The 21,737-nt window shown below is 29.3% G+C and overlaps 1 protein-coding gene across 4 annotated transcripts; it reads left to right on the top strand.

The window, feature by feature from the left end:
• Positions 1–264: 264 nt before the first annotated feature.
• On the top strand, positions 265–16,422 carry LOC107444208 (fatty-acid amide hydrolase 2). 4 transcript variants are annotated; one of them, XM_087164101.1, is made up of 9 exons: positions 265–382; positions 543–572; positions 3,294–3,476; positions 5,586–5,805; positions 7,285–7,494; positions 8,973–9,092; positions 10,709–10,869; positions 11,989–12,081; positions 14,683–16,422. In XM_087164101.1, exons 2-9 carry the CDS (start codon positions 555–557, stop codon positions 15,286–15,288), a joined length of 1,611 nt encoding a protein of 536 aa, XP_087020227.1. In that variant the 5' UTR covers positions 265–382; positions 543–554; the 3' UTR covers positions 15,289–16,422. The 4 variants fall into 4 exon arrangements, with proteins under 4 accessions (XP_087020227.1, XP_087020229.1, XP_087020228.1 ...); XM_087164100.1 differs by having other exon boundaries at positions 276–572; XM_087164103.1 differs by lacking the exon at positions 3,294–3,476 and having other exon boundaries at positions 275–572.
• The last annotated feature ends 5,315 nt before the right edge of the window (positions 16,423–21,737 follow it).

The raw sequence follows: 21,737 nt of genomic DNA, 5'->3' as shown, positions 1-21,737 counted from the left end.
TATAAAGTAACAAATTATCTGAAAATAGACATCACCTCATTAAAAAAAGAAAACTTACCTTTTATATAACTCACGACGTTGCGTAAGACGGTCATTACTGATTAATAAAAAAATATAACCGGGAATCTTCTCAATCATTTTCATAGAATCAAAAGTGTATACTATTTTTAAAAAATTCTTTTGTCACCTGTCTAGAATCTTAATGCTTTTTTTCCTTTTTCAAGAAGTAAATCTCTTATGTAAGTTAACTTTTTTTTTACATCCTGGAATATAGACAGATTTAACTACTTAGCCTCGAAGAAGAAGAGCATCTGATAAAGTACTCATAAAATAAACAATTGCAGACGATTTTTGTGTCAAGTATTTTAGCTTTCATAGAACGGTAACAAACAGCATTTGTGTAATATGAATCATGTTCTCAATATCATTTAGCAGTATTTAAAATCATTCGGTTAATTATTTCTTAACTGTGTTTTTCTGCATTGTTCAGTTATTCAAATATTAGTTAAAATAACACCAAACAATTTTTTTTTATTCCTAAGGAACAAATAGAAATGGCTTTCGAGAGAATTGTAAGTAGATCGTTTGGCTATCTTTATCACAATTATCAACAATATTTATTTAAATATTTTGTTTGTTCATTTTATTGTTGTCCTTTTTACACTTTTTTAAAATTACTATTATTATATATACTTTTAACATAAAATTTTAAACTAATTTTTAATTCGATAAACTTCTTAATCATTTTAGAGTCAATATATATATATAAAAATATATATATATATATATATATATATATATATATATATATATATATATATATATATATATATATATATATATATATATATATATATATATATATATATAGTATTTAAAAGAAGTTTTTTTTCCATCAAGAATTCTAATCTTTTTTTTTTTTTTAACTAAGTAAATCTCTTAGTAAATTTACATTTTTATTCCACCTAGGAACCTAGACAGATTTCACAACTTGGCCTCGATATGGATATCTGATAAACAAAAAAATTAATTAATTTAAAATTATATTAATTAAAAATTAAATTGCAAAATTAACAATCGCCGACGATATTTATCTCAAGTATTTTAGCTTTCAAAGAGCGATAACAAACAGCATTTGTGTAAAATGGATCATGTTGGTAATATCATTTAGTATTTGAAATCATTTAGTTAAATATTTGTGAACTCTATTTGTCTGTATTATTTAGTTATTGAAATATTTGTTAAAATCATAAAATTATTTCTTAAAGAATAATTAGAAATGGCTTTCGAGAAGTTTGTAAGAAAATTGTTTTATTATCCTCATCACTATTATCAAGAATATTTAAATATTTTGTGCCGTATGTTGATTTTTGTAGCCTTTCATTGCACTTTTAAAGCATTATTTCAAACTAATTTTAATAAACTTAACATTCAGTGCCTTTTGTCACAAGATCAAAACGTTTTTGGTGCTTTTTGTTTAATTCCGCAAGTATTATTGGGACTTAATTTAATATTATATTCATAATTTAGAGGAGTTGTTTTTTTGCAAAGAATTTGGTATTAAAGAGTTGCTAAGACTGATGTTATATTTAAATATTGACCAGAGAAATATTTTCTTATTTTATACTATTGAAATCTTTCATAAAGAATAAATAGAAGCTAAACATAACATTAGAGCTAATATAAATATTGAGAGAGTTCTATTACACACAGAGACAGTGAAGTACCTCTGAATCTTTTCAACCTTCAAACTGTTAATATTACTGAATTGTGGTCCTTTCAAACAATCTAGTTCATAATTCTCCCGTTACGTCATCTTTTTTTTCTATTTTTTTTTTCGTAAAAAAAAATCTGTTTGTTATATTTTAAATAACTCTGGAAAAAAAACTATGACAGTATATTTTACAAAAATTTACAAATAATATTCCATTAATAGTTTTCGGAAACTAAACGATCATTTCCAATCAGAGCCAGTTTAATCAGGGATGGTATAATTTTAGGGCCCTCTATTAGGGACCTCTAAAGTTTACGAAGGCAAAATTGATTTTTGTGATTTTCTGAAAATATATTAGATATTTTCAAGAGTGATGTTTTACTCCTTTATAATCATTAAAAGTTTCGCGCATTTTCAAGTGTAATATTCAGAAACTAGAAAAAATTTATGTCTAGTTTCATTTCTGTCTGTCCCTCACCCAACTCTCTAATTTTATCATTTTTTTCCCCTTGAGACCTTCCTTTCCTTTTTTTTAATTAACTTCCTGTAAACATCTACAAAACATAATTTTCTTGGTTCTCTGTGGTCAAAATAAAAACATAAAGTTCTAATTAAGTATTGTGCTTATAAATGTGTTTCTTTTTTTTTCCCTCAAAAAAATTACTTAGAATTTCCTTTTATTGACATAAAACCACGATTTTGTATAAAGTCTCTTTAAAAATACCACAAATATGAAAATAAGGCTTTTTGTACTTTGAAGAATCCTTAAATTTTTGTCCCGGGGCCTCCAAAATCTTTGTTCAGCCTTCGATGTCGTTGTTTTCTTCATTCGCTGCACTGTAGCCTTCTTCGGCCCACATGAAGGGAGTACCCAGTCGTATCACGAGAGCAGAGTTTCTCAGTGGGAAAAATAAAAACATAAAATTCTAATTAAATATAGTGCTTTTAAATTAGTTTTCTCCAAAAGGAGTTGCTTAGAATTTCCTTTTATTGATATAAAACCATGATTTTGTATAAAGACTCTTTAAAAATTCTACAAAATAAGAAAATAAGTTTTTCTGTACTTTGAAGAATCCTTAAATTTTGTCCTTGGGCCTGTAAAATCTTTGTTCAGCCTTAGGTGTAGTTGTTTTCTTCCTCTGCTGCACTGTAGCTTTCGTGGGCCGAGACACACATAAATTGAGTACCCAGTCTTATCCCGAGAGCAGAGGTTATCGAAACGAAACAGAACAGTGTAACTATTATTTGTTAGGGTATGAACCTTTAGTAAACGTATTATAAGCTGGACTAAAAAAGATTTTTATAACTCTATAATAATAAAGGTAGCTTAAGAACAAGAGAATATTATTTAGTTCACAAAGTAAAACAAACTTATCCATTCAGGCTCCGTAAATTAACTGACAAGAGCATGCTAATATGGAAGATCCTTCTTCACTAGTAAGGTTATCCCATAGAAAAGAGAACTAATTCCCATACAATCGAGATACCCGGTCTTAGAACACTCTCCCCTAAGGGGTGATTGCTTGTTGTACTGAAGAAGTAATTTTTTTTTTTAATTTTACGTGTTCTTTCTCTTTAGGTAGCACGCTCGATTGGAGACATTTTGAGGATAATTCTAACATTCTCACGACCATTGTCTGACAAAATTCTTTCGATTTTGTACCGAATTTTCATGGGACCTACAAAACCTCTACCTCCCATACGCAATCCCTTATTACTTTACACAGCTTCCGAACTTGCTGAAAAAATTCGAACTCGGCAGGTAAGAATGATTGTTTTTTTTTTAATTTTGTCCTTTTGTATAAAAATACATTGTTTACTTTATTCTCTAACTCTGATATAAATTTTAAATGTTCAAATTCTACGGTTATGGTTTAGCATTAATTTTTGAAAAAAGATTAAAAAAAATACAACATCAAAGACGCATTCGCCAAATATTAAAGCTAAGAAAAATTCAGTGTTCATTTTTATAACAGAAAATAAACAACTATTTTTAAAAAAAAAATTTAAAAAAAAAGTTTTCAAGTGAATTTAAAATGAGAAAACAAGTTGATTTTATGATTGTAATAATATCTAAAAATTCGAAAAAGAAGAAAAGAAAAAAAAAGAAGCAACACAAAAAATGAAAAAATATTGGAGCGCCATTTGCTCTTCAGACATAAAACAACACCAGAAATTCGTTTGCGTTTTTAAAAAGTTACAATACATTTTGAGTCGAATGTTGATTTTTATTGCCTTTCGTTACACTTTTCTTTAAAATTTCATTATTATATAATTTTAACATTAAATAAAGTGACTAAATATACAGTACATTTTTTTGTTTTATTGGAATTGTTCAGCCGAATATAATGGATACTCCCAGAGAAGGGAGATGACCAAGGGAGAAAATCCACCTTAATTCTTAAATTCAAAATACAAAAAAGGGTTGATCAAAATAATAGAAACACTTCCGTACTATCGCTTGTAAACAATTTTTCTTTCAGTAACCAATATTTTCGTAGATTTTACATGACAAAACTGTTAACGAAATTTGAAAGATCATGCATGAAGCTTTTCAAAATAATGTCATTTTTACTCATGCAAAGATCGGATCAAACAAAATGTGCAATAACTTTCTTCAAGTGTATACCAGCAATGTTGAAATTATTTTGTAGGATGATTTCTTTTAATTATATTCGTATTAATCTTTAATTATATTGGTATTAATCTTCTTTTAATTATATTGGTAATATATTGGTAGTATTAGTAAAGGAAATAAGTTTTCAGCAAAATTTTGCAAGGTCAAAATAGACACCAATTTTAAAAGCTTCAAACATGATCTTTCAAATTGTGCTTACAGTTTTGCCATGTAAAATCTTCCATAACATTTATTACTGAAGGAAAAATTTTTGACATAAAGGTAGTATAAAAGTGTTCTATTATTTTTCAATGTTACTATTACTATACTATGATATTAATCTGCCTATACTGACAACTACATTAGCAGTCAACTGCCTTTCTTGCTACTAATGCCTTTCACACCATTTGTCTCAATTGTCTACGGCCAACACATCAGATGAAGAAACGGAGCGTCCGCTGGCCTGGACATGAGTGCCACTGACGAATAAAAATTTAAAAAGTGGCAGTCACTCTATTCATTTTTATTTATTCAGAATTTAAATGTTCAATTGTAACTACAACTGTGACTTCCATTTCAAATTATTCCTAGTTAAATCAAAAAGATTCTTTGCAAACGTTTTTAATTTTTTTAATCGCCACATTTTTTATTTTCCGTCGCCCTTTTTCACCGCCAACCCTGAGTGAATAGTCGCTCCGCACCATATGATGCCTTTTCAATCCAAATTCCTATAAATTTTAATTAATAGCTGGATTCATGGATACATTAATACTTTCAGTAGCAGATAAATTGTAAAACAATTCTGTCTCATTTTTAAGGAGGGAGTTTTTAATAAATTAATAAATTAAAGCTTTAATTTCGAACTCCTGATTTAAAAATGACAAGCAGGACAAGTGTTATGGTATTGACCTACAGACAAGAGGAAAACATACGCATTGTGTTGTTTCGGGAAAGGGGAAAAACTGGTAGTAGAATCAATTCATTTCCCATCAAATTTCTGATAGGAGTAAAATATTTTTCCAGGCAGGAAACAATTCTGTATTTATGGATATTAATTAATAAGATAATAATTTTGCATATATAGCATATTAATTAATTAATAAGATCTTATTTACTCCTTCCGAAATTAAATGTTTTTGCTCCCAGTTTTTTGTTTCTTTTTCTTGGATAAGGATCCCTGAGAGAGTTTTTCTCGTGACGGTAAGTCAGTACACAAACTTGAAAAAGTATGATAAGTAAAGTTTTACAATGTAGGTAAAATGTGAGGATGTAATGAAAACTTACGTGGAGAGATCCCGGGAGGTACATCCTTTTATTAATGCAGCTTGTGACGAGAGATATGAAGATGCACTGAAAGATGCTAGAAATATCGATATCTTTTTGGATAAAAATGAAAAGCTTCTGGATGATATTGAGAGAGATACACCGCTACTCGGAGTACCTTTTACGTGCAAAGAAGCTATAGGAGTCAAAGGTACCTTAAGCATATGTATTATCTTTTATCTTCTAAATACAATATATATATATATATATATATATATATATATATATATATATATATATATATATATATATATATATATATGCATTGTCATTTTGCCAAGAATTTTCTTCCTGGACACTGCAGTGTAAATGTAAAGACACTGTAAGTGAAATCTAAAATAAAATTTCAAAAATCTGATAAAACAAAATTTATTTTCGGATAAAAGTTTTTTTGCATAAAAGTTTTGCATAAAACGTTGATTTTTCTTTGCGCGCCAGCATACCTTCCAACATATGAAGCTTGTTAGACAATGTAAGTGCTTTAATTGACTGCAATTTTCCATAAATCAAACGATATGAAATCTAAAATAAAATTTCAAAAATCTGATAAAACAAAATTTTTTTTCGGACAAAAGTTTTTTTGCATAAAACTTTTGCATAAAACGTTGATTTTTCATTGCGCGGCAGCATACCTTCCAACATATGAAGCTTGTTAGGTAATGTAATTGCTTCAATTGACTACAATTTTCCATAAATCAAACGATATGAAATCTAAAATAAAATTTCAAAAATCTGATAAAACAAAATTTATTTTCGGATAAAAGTTTCTTTGCATAAAACGTTGATTTTTCTTAGCGCGGCAGCATACCTTCCCCAACATATGAAGCTTGTTAGACAATGTAAGTGCTTCAATTGACTACAATTTTCCATAAATTAAACGATATGAAATCTAAAATAAAATTTCAAAAATCTGATAAAACAAAATTTTTTTTCGGATAAAAGTTTTTTTGCATAAAACTTGTGCATAAAACGTTGATTTTTCTTTGTGTGGCAGCATACCTTCCAACATATGAAGCTTGTGTGCAATATTTTCTTCCGTAGTATAGAACTAAAGCAGAAATTATTAAAATAAACTGTATTTTTGTACAACTTTTATCAGAACTTAAGAGAATAACTATTTGTCTATAAAACTCTTAATTTATCAGTTTTAATAATTTGTGTTTAGTGACCACAGAAACACACAACACCATATTTGGTATATTTTCAATAAACATATACTGAAAACTTCCAGAACTTTATTAATTTTTAACCAAAACCTTACAAACTGCAATAAAGAGATTCAAAAATAATTTAAAGCTTTAATTTAATAGCTATTACATTAATTATGATTATTGATTAATTTTATTATTTTCTGTTAAAAAAAAGTAGACCTAAATTTTACATTTTGGATAATACAGTTTTATTGACTTTTTATGTTATTAATACATATTTTTATTGGTACTTCATTATAAAACAAAATATTTTGATGTATTATTTTCACTAAAATCTGTATTAACTAATAAAGATACTTTAAAGTATGTAGCAAATGATAAGAAGCAATGAAAATGATAAGAATAAGTAAACTAAACCAGATTTTGAAAATAAATCTTTAAAATTTTGTTTTATTGTGGAGATTTTTTTTTATCTTTAGGAATGGCCCAAACTTGTGGCTATTATAAATCGAAAAATGCAGTTGCTGCACAAGATGCCGATACTACAGCACTATATAGAAAAGCTGGAGCAATACCTGTGACTGTTACAAACGTTCCAGAAACGTTATTGTGGTGGGAGAGTGCAAACCTTGTCTTTGGCATGTCTAAAAATCCATATGATAACACAAGAACAGTAGGGGGAAGTTCAGGTAGTAATCCATAATTTTTTTATGCAAAACTCGTTTTACAAAATCCGTATGATAACACAAGAGCAGTTGGAGAAAGTTCAAGGTGTAATCCATAACTGTTTTGGTAAAACTCGTTCTACTGAATCCGTATGATAATAAAAGAACAGTTAGAGAAAATTCAGGGTAGTAATCCATATTTTTTATGCAAAAGTCGTTTTACAAAATTAGCATGATAACACAAGAGCAGTTGGAGGAAGTTCAAGTAGTAATCCATATTTTTTTCACGCAAAACTCGATTTACTAAATCCGTATGATAACACAAGAGCAGTTGGAGGAAGTTTAGGGAGTAATCCATAACTGTTTTGTCAAAACTCGTTTTACTAAATCCACATGATAATAAGGGAACAGTTAGAGGAAATTCAGCGTAGTAATCCGTATTTTGTATGCAAAAGTCGTTTAACAAAATTAATATGATAACACAAGAACAGTTGGAGGAAGTTCAAGCAGTAATCTATATTTTTTTCATGCAAAATTCGTTTTACAAAATCCATATGATAACACAAGAACCAAAGTTCATGTAGTAATAATTCTATAAATTTTAATGTAAACCTTATTGCACTGGATCCATATAATAGCATAAAAAAACAAAATGAGGAAGTTTGAGTAATATATAATTGTTACGTTTCTAAAAAGAACGCACAATGATGATAAGATTCTCAAAAGGTTCATCTATTTTAGTTTCTTGTAGCTATAAAACTTAAGTATTATTTGAAAGATTTAACAAAGCTCATAAAGGCAACGAAATCGAAATATCATCATTAACGTCTAGTTGAACACATTCTTTTGCATGATGATGCTAGATTCCAAACAGCAAATATAACCAATGAACTTCGGCAGAAACTCAAATAATGAACTTAATCCCACATCTATTTTGATGTGTCTTACATTTTCCATCAGCTCAAAAAAGGACTACGTGTTTCAAACAAACGAAGAGATCAAGATGTGGATGCGAAGCTTATTCAAACTATAGTCAATGGTTTTTGCGAGCATGACATTGCGCAACTATTAACACAATGGGGCAAGTGTCTGAACCATAGCTGCCGAATCTTTTGATTGATTTTCTTCAGATTCTTTTGAGATTTTCTTTTTGTACTTAAACTAGTAATAAAATATATACCTTTAATATTCATATTTTATTTAACAAAGTCGAATTATTTTGACTGCCACTACTCATAAATATTATAAATAAATGCATCCAAATCCTTATCCAATTTTGAGAAATATTAATTCTTCGAGAAGTTAAGACAATTTCTGCTTCAAATTGCAAATTCAACTGTTACATCGCTACCAATAGAAAGTACCTTAAACAAAAAGCGTGAAAAATGGCAACAACGCCAAGCCAATTAAGATAATACTTTTCGGTTAGATTAAGTAAATTGTATGAAACAGCGATTGGCTTGTTATTTACTAAACATGCCAAATATGTCATAATTTTTCAGGTGGGGAAGCAGCTATAATAACATCTGCTGCAGCTGTTATTGGTATTGGGAACGACATGGCTGGTAGCATACGAATGCCATCATCATTTTGTGGAATTTTTGGGCATAAGCCTTCCCGAAGTGAGTATCTTATTATTATAAACTTCAAGTATTTTATTATAAGTTTCAACTTGTAAATTAGTTTGAAATAATTGGACACCAACAAGTTACACCATCGTTGGTAAATCGTGGCATTTGTCGATTCAGAAGCCAATCAGGTTGGACGCGCTTGACGTCGCTTACAGGTATCCAATTAAATCTGATTTAAATCACCTGATCGGGCATCAAGTGATTCAAATCAGATCAATCACTTAACTTTTTCTTTAGTTGCAAGCACCCAATTATTATAAAAAGTTTATCTCCTTAAACGTGTCTTTCAAATATTTATACTTCAGTTCGTGTCATCATAATTTGGTAGTGTATAAAAAAGTCGGCAAATGCAGATCGATTTTGCTATAACAATTGCCCATTAAAATGAGTTGTTCCTATTTGACGTAATCAAAGCTAAAATGAATCAAGTCTATAAATAATAGTTTTGCGATAAATGTTGTTATTAACATGAAAAGAATCCTTTTGCGATTTAAGCCTATTAGATTTATGAATTTAGTTCTCTCATGTTAGTTTCAGGGACATAGTTCACTATAACTCTTAATATATTGGGTGTTTATGAACTCTACATACAAACTTGGAAGTAAGGAAGAGAGCACATCATAAAAATTAATAATTCAATAAATTGTCAATGCACGCCTCTAGAGAGGCTATCCTGTTGTAGACGAGCTGCTCATGAGTATTTGAACATGTACTTAGATGTACTTAAATTTGAACACGTCTAAAGTATCTTAATTTTATGTTTTCTCACATTTATTGTCAAATTATTTGCAGTAGAAATGTTCCTCAAGTTTGTAAAAATCGGGAATTGTATTTTACTTTTCTTTAAGATTTTAACTGTTTTCATTGCAGTTTAATTTTTTAAACAAATATCTAAAATATTGATAAAAGAATTATTATAAACAAAAAGATTAATGATGGCGCGTAAAATTTATTAATTGAATCAATCGAAAAATCAACAGTTAAGCGATTAACAAACTTTTACCGTTAAACGATAAACTTCTTAAAAGTTGAAGAATTTTGGAGTGATCTCCAAAAGCTCCACTTCACGAAACAGACCCATTCTTTATCCAAATTTCAAAATATTGAATTGTTATATTTTAAAAAAACACAATACATACTCTATTTAACTTTCACAACAATACGAATAATTTGAACTGTGGAGGCTCACGGACTCACACGGATCACAATGCTGAATTACGATATCCTCAGTGGTATGCAGATCATGCGTTAGAGTCCCCTTGCCATCAGGCTAACCATGGGGATTTTTGTGGTTTTCCTCTCTATGCATCTCAAATGCGGGTTAGTTCCATCAGTTCTATCAAAGAGTCCTCCACAAAGACAAATTCCTCCCAATATTTAATCCAAGAGTTTCCTCGTCTTCTGGTCAACAAAATTACGAGTATAAGTCTATTGAATTGAACATTGAAAGTCGAAAACTCAAAAAATTTGGTCAGCTGTTCGCCGACGGTCATAAAATTAAATAAAACAATACGAAGTTAAGTTGACATGAAGTTTAGATGTTTTGTCAGCTTTCTCAATTGTTTGATTGCAACTTAACATTTCAATGAATTCTTTTGGTTGAATAGATTATATATCAAACGGGGGCTGCTACCCGGAAGATGCAGACGAAGACGCCTTATTGGATGATTTCATTAGCACAGGACCAATGTGTCGATACGCCAAAGATTTGCCCTTATTGCTGCGAATTTTATCTGACAACAACAATAAAGTTCCACTGGACAAAAGAGTAAGTATTTTTCAGAATTCTAGAAAAATTTTAGATATCATATTATTAGTGAACAAGGTTTTCTGTAATATGGCGAAAATTGACATGAAAAAAGTATTCAAAATAGGAGCACGAAATAATATAAGTGGTTAAAAACGAAAACGTTATCGAATTCTGTCGAATTACTACTGAGAAGGACGTAATTGAACATCAAATTTTGAAGTTGTTTTCAATAAAGTCTTTTCCCCTTTTTAGTTTCTTCTGACAACTAAATGGGTTTTGACTTTTTGAGTATCGCCTTTCTCGTTAATGGTTCGTCAGGTTCAGATAAAATTTTTCTTTAAGCATAAATTTGAGATAAACATTTTCTAAACTGCGTTGTTTCTTCACTAATCATTTACTTTCTTTTTCTCGTGGTTTATAAAAATTAATATTAAGGGCTATGATTACGAACAATCAGCATAATTTAAGATACTAATGCCTTTTGCAATAAGCATAGATAGTAGTGTTTTTGTTATCGTTCCAAATGTTGAATGAACTAAAAATGATATTGATACAAAAAAGGGCCTAGCTACAAAGAAAAGCGTTAAAGTGTAGATGCATCTTTGATTTTATTATTTAAATAAAACATACTCACTGTTTATTTGCATATTCAGATCCACATTTAACTTTCCTTTGCAGTTAAATAATTAGCCAAAACATGCTTATTATTTCCTGACATATTCTTTTGTTACATAAAAATTGTTCTCAGATTATCGCCATTAACATAAAATTTATGACAATAATCTAATTAGAATCTGTCATTCAGAGATCGTAAACGATTACTTAATAAAAAATTATTATCAATTTCAGACGAATAATTGTCAAGGTCAGTCATTGTAACTGAACTAAAATAATTTGGATTTCGAGGTAATAAGAATTAATTAAGGAGTCTGTAAGTCTTAGCGAGGTTAGGAAAAGATGTGTCATGGATGCACCCGCTTTATCAGCTAATCTAAAATTATTATTAGCTCAGATAATAATTTACTCTTTTATTGAAACTAAATTGTGCACAAGTATTTCGGAAGTAATCGACAAGTAAATTATTTTTATAAAAATAATATTTGTTTCATATTTTTGTAATAGTCTTTATTTTTAAAGGTTAATTTTCGGAATGTAAAAATTTATTACATGGAAGAAATTCCTGGAAAACTTAATTGCTCAACACCAGATGCTAAAAATAAAATTCATCAGGTTGGTAAAATGTTTCTCTGTAATTTATTTTATTTATAATATTATTTTTAACAATTTGTTTCTAGCGGACATTGAAAAGAAGTTCGTCATTTTTATTTTATTTACTTATTTATTTATTTGAAAAAAAGTTACATTTTTCGCATATATTTTAATTTTGTATTTAACTATCTAAAAATATACTCACATTTTATAGTATATTTTTTGTTTTAATAAAAATGTTTAAAAGATACATAATACACACAATTTAATTTCTTACTTATGTTGAAGGAATAGTTTTATTTTATGTTAATTTTACGTTAATAAATATGTTTAAATGATACATAATTAATCTTCAATAGCTTATAAAATTCATTAATATTTAATAATTCTGAATTCTTGATTTCTGTTTTCTAACTCTGCATGAATTATCACGAAAATCGAATGATTTAAAACATTTCTCACAGAGCATCATCCTGGATCATACTGATAAATACGTTTGACTGACTACAGCTACAGTATTTACTTTTTGCACTCCCAGTGCTCTAAAATGCTGTTTGAACAAATCGAAGCACTTAAAACTTTAAAATACATAATACATTATCTTAATATACTTTTTTTTAAATTCTTTAAATACTATGGTTGTTAATTATTAAGGCATAAAAAGATTAATTTTAGAGTGATGGCTGTTGAGGGTGACTCAGAGGCGACCTCGGACTGCAAAGGGTATATGTGAACTATTCTACCGTGGCGAAATATTACATATCGTGATATATATGTTACTCTGAATGCAGAAATTGGTGGTTGGTGACTTCCACCAGTGAATGTTGACAATCACATAGTCACTTTGGTATATGTCCGAAATATAAACTAGGTCTAGTTAAGTGCCACTGGTATATATTTACCTGGTTTGTCCTACATCATTGTTTTTGTAAGATCAAGTGCCACTGCCCAGTATGCATTTAATCGGTACTCCGAAAACTGATGTCCTCCTAAACTATCCTCAGCAGATGTTAAAATATCGTACAAATATAATAATATCAACGAATAATTTAATTTAAAATCGGATATGACAATATTTTGGGCATTCACCAAAGCGATTGTGTGATTCTTACTGGCGAAAGTCGACATTCTCTTGATTTCGGTCCTTCACGGTAGCATATGCACTGCTTGAAGACTAGATTTGCAGCGAGAATGGTATATATTTCAGTATGGAGACATCACATGAATCCATTTCTGTTTTTTGATATGCATAATGTGGTAGCTAATGATAGAAATTATCCACTTTGTTTAAGCACATATGTCTTCTACTTCCTCTCCGATAAGGACAGCTCGCTTGTCACTATCAAATATTGTATTTTCAACTCATCGTCAAGCAAGAACGATTTAAGGATCCAAGTATTCCATCCTTTTTTTTTTCTTGGGATTTTTTTCCATCACTTCAAAGGGGAGCGTTGTACACTCTTAGACCGAATTTTCCGATGGAGATGATGCAATAAAATCCCAAAAATATTTTTCAACCGAATCAAGAAATTACAAGACGTGAGATACTTGATCCCAATACTTGATCCAGGAGTTCCCTTGGCTTCTGGATTGGGTTTTAAATTACACGGCTGCGGAGTTGAACGTTAGTAGTCGTAAACCCCAAACCTGGATCAACTATTCAACGACGGTTATAAAATGTAAAATAAAAAATTATGAAGAATTAGAGCCGTGGTGGCACAGGAGATAGAGCTCTTGCCTCCCAAATGGATAACCCGGGTTCGAAACTCAGCGATGGCTGGTAGATGCGAACACGGTAAATAAAATAAAATGGAGAAAGACGAGTTCTTATAAGGTAGCTTTCAATTAGATTGAGTACTCATCTTTTAGCGGCCAGACTATATCTTTTAATTATTATTACTCATTATACTTTTCAGATCTAAGGTACGCTTTAGGATACTTCAACAAACACATGGTACCCATAACCTGGAAAAATTAACGAATGGTAACGGACTTTTCTCAAGACTGATTAAAATTTCAGATAATTAACTTCTAGTTATTTTTATAAAATCGGTTTTGAAGTTTTTCGCACCACCGATAAACTAAATGAAAATACCTTTAGCAGTTATAAGTACTTCAAAGTAGGTAATTTTTCAAAATTAAATTACCATTTTAAGACAGTTTCCAAACCATGCTTGGTAAGAATCAGATATAAAATCTAAAGGGGTTATTGGTCAACAGTTTTAACACATTTTGTCTCACGTTTTGTTTGTTTTAACATATTTCGTAACATATTTTGTCTGGTTTTATTACTTTTGGTTATAAACTACCTTTTCTTGAAGGTACTCCAAACCTTTCTGCTAAAAGTTACGTTTCGATATAGTAGTCGGGGCTGTGTTGGAAAAGTTTATCAAAAAATCCCTATATTCATGAAACGATTAATGAATCATTGTAATTTCATATAACGAACTAATTTGCGAGGCTAGTTTCAAATTTTTGTGTTCAAGATTTGTTTATATTTACAGTTTTATTAACCAATTTTGTTTTTATTTTGTTTAACCTTATTTTGTTTTTTCTCTCATTTTAAATATAATTTAATATTTTTTGCTCACTTTAACTGTCAAATTTGTTTTTAAATTCCAGGCTGTGAAACACTTTGAAACAACGTACGGCGTCACACCAACACGCTTAGAAATGGATGAACTAGAGTATGCATTTCCCATGTGGGAGTGCAAATTGCTAGAAAGAGGAATGAGTGCCGTCAAAGACATTCTAGCTGGCAAAGGTGGTAAAATCAATTTGTGGTTAGAACTGCTCAAAAGTCTATTTCGTATGTCAAACCACACATTGCCATCAATTTACTTGGCAATGATTGACAGGAGAAGTAAAGACAAGTTCTATCATTTCTGTCTCCAGCAATACCAAAGTATGGAGAGGAAGTTTCATGAAATCTTTAAGGAAGATGCCATTTTCTTGATACCGACCCATCCCGAGACTCCTCCCCATTACCTGATGACCATCCCAAAGTATCCAAACATAGCGTACACGTGTATATTCAGTATTTTAGGGTTTGCGTCCACTCAGATACCAGCAGGATTGAGCCATGGATTACCGTTTGGTATTCAGGCCATAAGTGGCTATTATAAAGATCACCTTACGATAGCAACGGCAATCGAATTAGAAGAGGTTTTCGGTGGTTGGATAAGTCCCTCTCCGGTGGTTCTTGCAAAAGACAAGCTAAGAACTTGACTTTTCATTTCATAACAATGTATGTACTGCGCATTTTACCGTTTTGTTCTTCTGTATAAACAATAAGGGCTTGATTCATATATCAAACCCGAAATGGTCTATCAAGAAACATTTTATCGGTGAGAAGTCACCAGGTTTCTAATGAATTCACTTTAGATTTACTTTATATACTATTAGATCTAGATTGCATCTGGACCAGAGGTTCTTAATTTTTTTTCGGCTATGAAATCCTAAATAATCCACCTTCTTTTCGCATAACTACGACTTTATGAAATAGGTATACAAAGACAAATGTGAACGTAATAATCAATAAAAGAGTACGATGAAATTAAAGCTAAAAAAACTTTTATAAGAGTTGATAATAATTTTTAGGAAACATATTTCTTTAAAGACGAATTCAGCTATTTTATTTTGATTGTAAGAAAGCGACGGTATATAGCAATGCAATTTTATATAAATTTATATAAAAAAATAATCTTTTAATTTCCATCTTGACTTTTTATGGCTCTTTGTGAAAAAGCGATTTTACATGGTTAGGCATAATCACTTCACCGCTCGAGTTGCAAGTACCCAATTGTAGAAAATCACAAAACACGACATTTGAAAAGTTTTCTAAAGGTGTCTAATAAATTAAAATTGTGCTGAAAAATCAGTAAAATTACATAAAATATCCACAATTAAAAATAATTTTATTAAAAGATTAATTTTATTTAAAAATAATTTTATTAATTTTATTTAATTTTATTATTATAATAATTACGACCCAAAAAAGTTTACAATTACAACCAACAAAAATTTGGTGAGTGTTCCTACCACGTCACTTAAGACTATCAAGGTGGTTACTACGTAAAGTTCTATCAAGGTGGTTACTACATAAAGTTCTATCAAGGTGGTTACTACGTAAAGTTATTCCATTATAATGAGAGGTAAAAAAATAATTTTGAGGGTTTTGTGCAGCGAAAAAAAATTAACAAATAAATAAAAAAAATAAAAATAATAATAAGCGCTTTTATTTGTATATTTCTGCGTTGTCATTGCTTTTATGTAACCCTAAATGTTTTAATGTTTTTGCTATCTGTTATCTTTTCTAACAACTTTCATTATGTTTATTGAAAATAAAAAAAATTCCTTATATTTTACTCTTCTTATTTTTAAAATAGTGCCAAACATCATTATCTTAACTGTAGGAGTAAAAAAAATGGCAATAAAATTATAACAATTAAACATTTAACTAAGCAAACCATTCTTGTCCAAAATTAACAAATTAAATAAATTCAGATTTAGATAGAGAATTCGTGAGTTACATTAACTTAATGTGGTGCAATCTAAAATAATTAAATAACCAGTGAGATTATAAGAAAATATATCATCTATTTCTAGCATCATGTTTACATCAGTACAAAGAATTTATTTGGTAAATGAAGAGTTCCGTAACTTAAATATTTCTGTTTTATCCTTCATCGTATTTTGGATAGTAAATGGTTAAATATAAAATACAAATTAGTTTTAAAGACAGAATATGTTCATTCAAACTATTTATGACCAAAATACAATGCATTTACGTATCGTAATTCTATGTGAACTGTCGTCATTCTTACTTACTTTATTTTCTATTTTGAAACATGATTTATTGCATGGAACAATAAGGCATTTCAATTGGAGATATTCGTATATGTTTCATAAGGTTGTTTCTTTTTTGCTGTTTATTATGTTTGAAATACGTTTTTTTTTTCTTAAGTGAAATCACATTTACTGCAAGTTACTTTCAGCATAAAAAATTTCACAATTTGAGACAAAAATAAAGAAGCGCGAGTTCCAATCTTTTATTCATTGTTTGTATTATTGTGAGTTTAAAACCGATGCAACAGACCTGCCAACCATCATTCTTTTTGAAGATCATTTTTACCAATTCGGTAATTCAATATAACTACAACTGTATGAAAAAAAGTTCTTTTTCAAATAAGATTAGAGCTTAAACACACTTTCTTGCCCATATCATGCATTTATATTCATGTGAAAGTTTTGGCGACTGTTTATTTAAACAATCGCTAAAAAGAGAAGAGTCTTGAAATGACAACTGTATTAGTGTAGTGGTGCCAAAATAATTTAAATAAAAATGCTAATTTTTTTAAAAAAATTAAAAATTGCAAAAGAAAGCATAAATTTTGCTACCACTTTAGTTGTAAACATAAAACATTCCAAAAATCCATAAAAGTTGAGAACTAATAAGGCTTTAAATATTTCATATCTACCGTTTTTTATTGCATACCTGCAACTCTTTCAGATTTTCCGGAAGAGTTGGCAAGTCCGGACTCCGGTCTCATTTGTGTACTCAGTAAGGTAGCAAAATTTTTGCATTTATGTTTTAACAAATTTGTTTAATTATACTTTTTACTACCACTACATTTGAATAGTTTAACCATATGTAATAGAACTAGTTAGTTATCTAAATGCTTTTTAAGTGATGGAGAGAGGTGAATTAAGTATATGCCCTACATTATCAGTCCATTAGTTATTTTACTGCCATTGAGAAGAAGCTTTTGTGAAGCATGAAAAAAAATGGCAGTTATGTTATTGAAAGTTTTTTAACGCTGTTTCTCGAAGCAAGAAGTGTTTGTCATCAAGGGAAAAAAAGTCTTATTTTAAGTGCCTCGCACTTGAAGCAATGCTATGATTTTAAAATATATTTATAATCTTTGCCTGAAGAATTATCTGGGCTTTAGAGCAGACAAATAACTTAAATATTTTAAAAGTTATTAAACTTTATTAAAAATGTCGCCAATTTGGCGGCATTTTTAGAGATAGATAAAAATTATCAAAATCACTGCCTTGTTCTAAGTTTTTACAAATTTTTAGGAGCCCAAGTAATACAGTATCGGAGTAAGTTCTTAAATATTAAGAAATTAGACCATGAACTCTTTTCATTTACACGAAACTGTGGCTTTTTTCCATACTGACGTTTTACGCCATTTTCAAAAAAAGCGTAGGCAGCGCTGTCTTTAGAACAGCTAAACTTGTCCTAACAGTCATGAGTAACAGTTGCAAACTCACAGCAGTTATAAAAATAGCATATTATTCGCAAAAAAGCATCATTTCATATTCCGACGGAGCCTTCAAAAATCCGCCTTTAAGAAAATACTACAAATCATTCCCTATTAACCTTTGTTTCTCATTGCAGCAACTTGACTAAAAAAAGTCACAAAGTTCATCAACAGATGGCACGACCAACTGTTAAATTTATAAGGCAATGTTTTCTGCAGTATTATACCATGCCGCCCTATTTTAGTTGAAATTTATGCGCAAATGCTGTTAATTTTTCCTTACACTGCATGACATTGTTAATGAAAATTGTATTCGTTTTCAAAACTTTATCATGTAATTTTTTTCTGTTAGCACTCAGCAGCACCGTTTGTTGAATGTAATAATTTCAATCGGAGACGCCATTACGTTGCTGATAATATTCTGACAGAGCTTACCAAACATTTCCTTCAGAAGGAAATAAAAAATAAAAAAAAACTTTTATGCATTTGTATGCACAAGAATTAGTGTTAATTTTGTCCTTCATTTATTTTCAAAAATAAGTGTTATTTTTGTCCTTAAACTGCTTCACGTTGGTCAGTTGTTTTCAAAATATCCTTACGTAATTTTTCTCGGATAGCAGCACCATTAGTAGAATGAAATAATCTAACGAACCGTAAAATTGCTAATTAATTAACTCAAATATAAGACACAAGTAATAATTTATGAAAAAAATTTTATTTATAATTAAATATGAAAGAATAAAGAATTTTTTGACTTTTGAATATTGTAACAAAACGAAATGTAGAAACATATACATTTTATTAGATCATTTTGAATACGTAGCACCTCCTGAGTGTGACATAACATATAAATAGCAATTAAAGATTTGCAGAAATCAATAAAAAAATAATTATGGTAATCACATTAATATGCGTTATTTGCATAAGCATGAGTCAATTTTAAAGATAACGAAACTTTCTTCCGCTGTTGAAATTTATGGCTTTCGGTATTTTTTATGGAGAGTTTGCTGGAATTTTTGATAAGATTAATTTAGGAATCTTTTCAATTGAAAACTTATGGTTGCTCATTAAATAAATAATTTTATTGTTATTCATTACCTAGTTGTTCAGACGAGGTCAAGGTCTGATTTAATATTAAGTGTTTACGTAATTTAAAATTAAAATTCATGGTGTTTTCTCAGTTAAATTTTAAAGTTCTTTGCATTTATAATTCATCAGTCAAATGTTTTAGGTTAGGTAGCATGCTCAGTAATATTTCACGCGAGTTTTTGTAAATTTTTAAATACATTTGGTGACATATTTGTTTCAAAGAAACTATATCGCTGAAAAAATTTCCTCCTGCTACTTATTCAAACGTTAGAACATTCAATTAGTACTATGGTAGATTTAAAACCATTTTATTTATTTTATTTCATCACCGGTATCGTCCAGCCACTTTTAGATTTAAAACTAACAATGTGTAACCTCCGATCTAGCCATTTAATCTTGAACAAACCAAAAGAAATCTTGGATCAAGCATTGAGACATACTAACCTTCATAGACTTTTTAATTGCATTAACTCCTTTACTCTAGACTATAATTAATTTTAAAAATTGAAGAAATTCCCCCTCCCCTTACCTGCTTAATACACATATCCCATAAAGTGTCGATTTTGTACAGTTTCTAGTTTACGGTGCCTAGTGAAACTTAAAGTGCATTTGAAAATTTTAGGTGCATTTAAAACTTAAAGTGCATTTGAACTTCTAGAAAGTATAAATAAAATAAAACTTGCATCAGTACACTTTGAATAATAGGTATTATTGTATGTTAAAAATTTTTAAAAAAAGCAAAATAAATTCTATTACGTATCGAACCCTATTTAAATTCCCACTTTTAATGTTTTTATTTTCAGATTTTCACCATTCTCTGTTATTTTGACTATTATTTAATAAATTAATTTAATAAGTATTATAAAGATTTTGACAAATGTATGAAGTAAAGTAGTCTCTCTTACAGTACTAAAGTAGTCTAACTTAGACATTATTTATGAACTTTTAAAGTTTGAAATTACTAATTTTGAGAATCATATTTTGCTTCTGATGGATGAAAACTGATGATGAAACAATAATTATAAGAGTCATCTTTTTTTTATTAAAGAAATAGGTACTGTTTGATGACGCTAACCTGCTGTCAGATCTTCTAATACCTTCGGAATTTCTAAAGTGAATACAGAAATTGTTTCTAAGTGGTAGAATGTAGAATGCATATTGATTCCTAGTTTTAAAAGGTTAAAGTGATGACAAAGTTGAGAAAAAATGCAATAGTTTAAAGGAGCGGAAAAAAATTTGAGTCAAAAAAATATTTTATAATGCTAAATGTGATGTCGTTTTAATAATACTTAAGTTGAAGTTTCATTTTTCTGTAGCCTTGAAAAACCTTTACCGCTTTTTAAACTATCTAAACTATCTAACCGCTTTTTAAACTATCAGATTGTAGAAATCCTATCTGAATGATTTAGAACATTTATTGTGACAATTGTAATCATTTATTGTAGTTTCCAATTAGTGAAATCGATCATTGTAGAAGGTAACAGTTACCAAATATTTTATATTTGCACATTACATTGGGTTCTTTTTATTTCAAGGCGATAAAAATAGTTCATCTCATATTGCATGCAAATAACTGATTTCTTGAAAATCAATCAAACAAAAAACAGGGTTGCAGGGTACGCTGTAAGTTAATTCTTGGAAAATACATATTTCAGTTTAATCAATGCAGTTTTCGTCATTGGAAGGTAGCAAAACGCTTAATAAAAAAAAACATGTTTATATTTTTCGATTTATTTCTTAAGGTTGCTCATGGCCTTCAATTCCTTTTTCCTTTTTTCAGAGGAAACTTATATGGTTCAAGGAATTCATGTTTGAATAATTAGATATGAAACATAGCTTACATTTTTAATTCAATCAGTTTAAAACTCTCTTTACACATAAATTAATTGCTCATAAAATATTATATAAGACTACTTCAAAAAGCAAGTGCATCGTTATTAAGCTGGAAGTTTAAACATTCTACAATATTTATAGTTGTTGTGAAAAGGTTATTCATACAAGCAGAAGTTGTCTTGTTGCATGAATAAGGAACCAATTTTCTGGTTCAAAACCTATTTCAAAAATTTTTTCAAGATGAGTAGATTTTGTGTTGTCATTTTCCTGGCTTCTTGAAATCATTAATAACATAAACTACATAGATTTATCTGAGTTATTTTAAGAAATCCTGTTGTTTTCTGCAGAATGTAAACGTCTTAGGCCAAAATATTAAATTAAAGTAAAGTTATATGCTATAAAATTGTGAATTTGTCATTATCCTGGCTGTCATTTTCCTGGCTTATAAATTCCAGAACATTGAAGGGTTACCAGAATTTTTTCTTA

The sequence above is a fragment of the Parasteatoda tepidariorum genome, chromosome 5 (assembly GCF_982258835.1).
Source record: "Parasteatoda tepidariorum strain Cologne lab strain chromosome 5, Ptep-v5.0, whole genome shotgun sequence".
NCBI classification, from domain to species: domain Eukaryota; kingdom Metazoa; phylum Arthropoda; class Arachnida; order Araneae; family Theridiidae; genus Parasteatoda; species Parasteatoda tepidariorum.
The sequence above is the reverse complement of the archived record's forward strand: the minus strand, read 5'-3'. Positions and strand labels throughout refer to the sequence as shown.